Below are 4,190 nucleotides of genomic sequence, written 5' to 3' on the forward strand. Positions count from 1 at the left end.
CAGACCGTTCCGACTATTGCCAAGAGTCCCGCCCACTCGCTCGCCCAACCACCAATCATATCCTCCACACGGCGAGAAGCGTTAACGGGACGTCCGGGACGCTGTAACCGGGCTGGGCTAACCCCTACGATTGGCTGGCGGCGGCGACGTCACGGACATGAAAAACGGGGCGGGGAAATATTTAATAAGGCGGCGTGAGCGCTCAGTCGGAGCATCACAGCGATGTTGTCGGGCCACGGGAGGCGGACGCAGCCCCCCCGGCGGATGAACTAAAACGTTAACTTAAAACAGAGAAGAAGAAGAAGAAGAAGAAGAAGAACCTGCCGTCGGTGATTTGATTTAAAACGCCCAACATGGTCCAGCAGACGACGTGCGGACAGCGGGCGAGTATCGCCTCCTCCCGTGACGCCGCCGATTCCGAGGAGCTGGCGGCGGCGTGCAGCCCGGCCCCGGGGCCCCGCGGACCGGACTGGTGTCAGACGGCCACCGGCCACATCAAAAGACCCATGAACGCCTTCATGGTGTGGTCCAAGATCGAGCGCAGGAAGATCATGGAGCAGAGCCCGGACATGCACAACGCCGAGATCTCCAAGCGGCTCGGGAAAAGGTGGAAAATGCTGAACGACGGCGAGAAGATCCCGTTCATCCGGGAGGCGGAGCGGCTCCGGCTCAAGCACATGGCCGACTACCCGGACTACAAGTACCGGCCCAAGAAGAAACCCAAACTGGACGGCGCCCCGAAACCGGCGGCGCCGTCCCCGGAGAAAAGCGGAGGGAAACCGGCGAAAATTCCCAACAGAAAATTCCCCAAGCTGAAAAGTAACAAGGCGGCGGCGGCGACCGGCGGCGGCGGAGCTCCGCGGGAGCCCCGGTACCAGTTCGTCCTGGGCAGCTTTCAGACGAAACCAAAGTCCGTTAAGCGGGAATACACCGACGACGAGGACGACGACGAAGACGACGACGAAGAGGAGTACGACGAAGAGCCGCTCTCCTCGCGGATTAAAACGCGGGAGGAAGAGGAGGCGGCGCCGTACCACGTCGCCAAGGTGCCCGCGAGCCCGACGCTGAGCTCCGTGGCCGAACCGGAAGGCACGAGCATGTACGAGGAGTCCCGGTGGAGAAACGGAAGCTCCGGAAGGCTCGTGCACAACTTGAAAAACCTCAGCAAGCAGAGCCCCGCTCCTCTCTCGCCAACGTCCTCCTTCAGGTCCGTCTCCACCTCCTCCTCCGGTGACGACGCGGAGGACTTGCTGCTGGATTTAAGCGTCAACCTGGCGGCCGGAGGCCACGCCGCCGACCCGGGCGGCGGCGGCGTGGCCTCCGGCTCAGGGACGCTGTCTCTGTCCTGGTTGGACAAAGACCTGGACTCCTTCAGCGAGGCCTCCCTCGGCTCCCACTTTGAGTTCCCGGACTACTGTACACCCGAACTGAGCGAGATGATCGCAGGGGACTGGCTGGAAGCCAACTTCTCCGACCTGGTCTTCACCTACTGACCCGGGCCGGAGTCACCCGGAGTCCGGTCCGCCGCCGCGTGCATGCAGGGAGAGAGATGTACTGAACCCGTCTTGGTTGCATTGTGGTACTTCTTTTTATTTTGCCAAAAAACAAACAAACAAACAAAAACGAGCTTAATAAAATGCGCACAGGGTTTTATGGATTTCTTTTGTTGCTTGGGTCTACAACGGGCGGCTCAGGAACACCGAACCAGAACCTGGACTATGCACCCCCGTCCCGCTGTGAACTGGACCCAGACAAGACGAATTAACACTGTTCAGGATTTAACTTTTTTCCCCAGCAGAAAAGACCAGGTTCTATGTGGTTTTATTTTTCCGTATTTAACGCGAATGTTCATTCAGTTCTCGGTTCCGGTTCCGTCCCGGTGTGGGGATGTTCAAACAAAAGCAGGTTTAACCAGTACGACCACAGGTATGGCAGGAAGCGTTTTGATATATAACCAACATACCTCATCTTTTTAACAAAGTACTATTTTCAGGCATATTTTTGTACAGTCAAAGGGAATGTTGTGTGCTTTTACTGAGGGGTTTTCAGGCACTTCTAACCGGGTTCAAGACCTTTCTCTTTCTGTTAGTGAGCATGCAGGGTTCAGGCGCGTTCCCCTGCCCTGCTGCTGTTTCAAACCGGGTTCAGACGTTAACATGGAGCTGACATGAAGCTAACATGGAGCTGACATGAAGCTGACATGGAGCTAACATGAAGCTGACATGAAGCTGACATGGAGCTAACATGAAGCTGACGTGAAGCTAACATGAAGCTGACATGAAGCTAACATGGAGCTGACATGGAGCTGACATGAAGTTGACATGGAGCTGACATGAAGCTGACATCGAGCCAACATGAAGCTGACATGAAGCTGACATGGAGCTAACATGGAGCTAACATGAAGCTGACATGGAGCTAACATGAAGCTGACATGAAGCTGACATGGAGCTAACATGAAGCTGACGTGAAGCTAACATGGAGCTAACATGAAGCTGACATGAAGCTAACATGGAGCTGACATGGAGCTAACATGGAGCTGACATGAAGCTGACATGGAGTTAACATGGAGCTGACATGAAGCTGACATGGAGTTAACATGAAGCTAACATGAAGCTGACATGAAGCTGACATGAAGCTAACATGAAGCTGACATGAAGCTGACATGGAGCTAACATGAAGCTGACATGGAGCTGACATGGAGCTGACATGAAGCTAACATGAAGCTGACATGAGGCTGACATGGAGCTAACATGAAGCTGACATGGAGCTAACATGAAGCTAACATGGAGCTAACATGAAGCTGACATGGAGCTAACATGGAGCTAACATGAAGCTGACATGGAGCTAACATGAAGCTGACATGGAGCTGACATGGAGCTGACATGAAGCTGAGGGCTGCCAGTGGACATGGTAAGGCCTGTTTGCTGGCTCCACATTACTAGATTGTACATGTTGTGTAAAATAGTAAAGCTAGGAACTAATGTATATTGGTGGTGAATGGGTCCCGGATAGCAGGTGGGAAACTGGATTTTCTATGATTTTTTTTTTACAATATCATTAATGGCACATATTGTTTTGCTCATTATTTTGTGCAATATAGACTCTTAAAAAAAGACCATCTTAAGGTTGTTTTTTTGTAGAAATGGAACATGTCGATGAAGTCTGTATCTTGGCAACTGAATAAATCAGCTGGCACTGATTCCATTGAACGTATATGTCTTTATTTTGAATGGCATTACATGGTTTAAAATTGGGACTGAAAGTTGTAATCCTGAATATTTTACATGCAAACAAATGTCCTCTTTCAAACTTTCTGTCTCTGATGTATTTAAGATGACACCAGGTCCTGCAGACTGCAGCAGTATGTGATGTGGTTGTCTGGTCGGACTTCACCAGGGGAAATGACGGGGTGCGTGGTGTTTTCATCTTCATCACAGCAGGCAGATGAGGAAGAGGGAGGCAGGTGGTGTTGAGTTAGAAGAAGTGAAGGTGTTGTGTCTAACCAGCAGATATGACAGAACAAGCTGGTAGACCTTTACCAACACGTAGTACTACATCAATAAGTACAACTCGGGTTCTACCAGGTTTTATTGTTGTTTCTGGCACCACAGCCCTGCTGACTCATTCTGAATGGAGTGCAGACACCACCCACCTCACCACCACCTGCATAGGACACACACTGGTCCACTAACACCAGCACATTCACCTCACCGCCACCTGCATAGGACACACACTGGTCCACTAACACCAGCACATTTACCTCACCACCACCTGCATAGGACACACACTGGTCCAGTAACACCAGCACATTCACCTCACCACCACCTGCATAGGACACACACTGGTCCAGTAACACCAGCACATTCACCTCACCACCACCTGCATAGGACACACACTGGTCCAGTAACACCAGCACATTCACCTCACCACCACCTGCATAGGACACACACTGGTCCAGTAACACCAGCACATTCACCTCACCACCACCTGCATAGGACACACACTGGTCCAGTAACACCAGCACATTCACCTCACCACCACCTGCATAGGACACACTGGTCCAGTAACACCAGCACATTCACCTCACCACCACCTGCATAGGACACACTGGTCCAGTAACACCAGCATGTTCAGGACTGTGGCTTTTAGGCGGGCTTGGAGAATGTGCTACCTAGGCTAATAATAACATT

The 4,190-nt window shown here is 51.9% G+C and overlaps 1 protein-coding gene across 1 annotated transcript; it reads left to right on the forward strand.

Moving 5' to 3' along the window:
• Positions 1-223: 223 nt before the first annotated feature.
• On the forward strand, positions 224-2,344 carry sox11b (SRY-box transcription factor 11b). The gene has a single exon (XM_056294511.1). It carries the CDS (start codon positions 354-356, stop codon positions 1,491-1,493), a length of 1,140 nt encoding a protein of 379 aa, XP_056150486.1. The 5' UTR covers positions 224-353; the 3' UTR covers positions 1,494-2,344.
• Positions 2,345-4,190: the final 1,846 nt, after the last annotated feature.

The sequence above is a fragment of the Lampris incognitus genome, chromosome 15 (assembly GCF_029633865.1).
Source record: "Lampris incognitus isolate fLamInc1 chromosome 15, fLamInc1.hap2, whole genome shotgun sequence".
Taxonomy (NCBI): domain Eukaryota; kingdom Metazoa; phylum Chordata; class Actinopteri; order Lampriformes; family Lampridae; genus Lampris; species Lampris incognitus.

What these genes read in the sequence shown, in the direction of transcription:
- sox11b (XM_056294511.1), top strand. Translation starts at nt 354, where the DNA reads ATGGTCCAGCAGACGACGTGCGGACAGCGGGCGAGTATCGCCTCCTCC.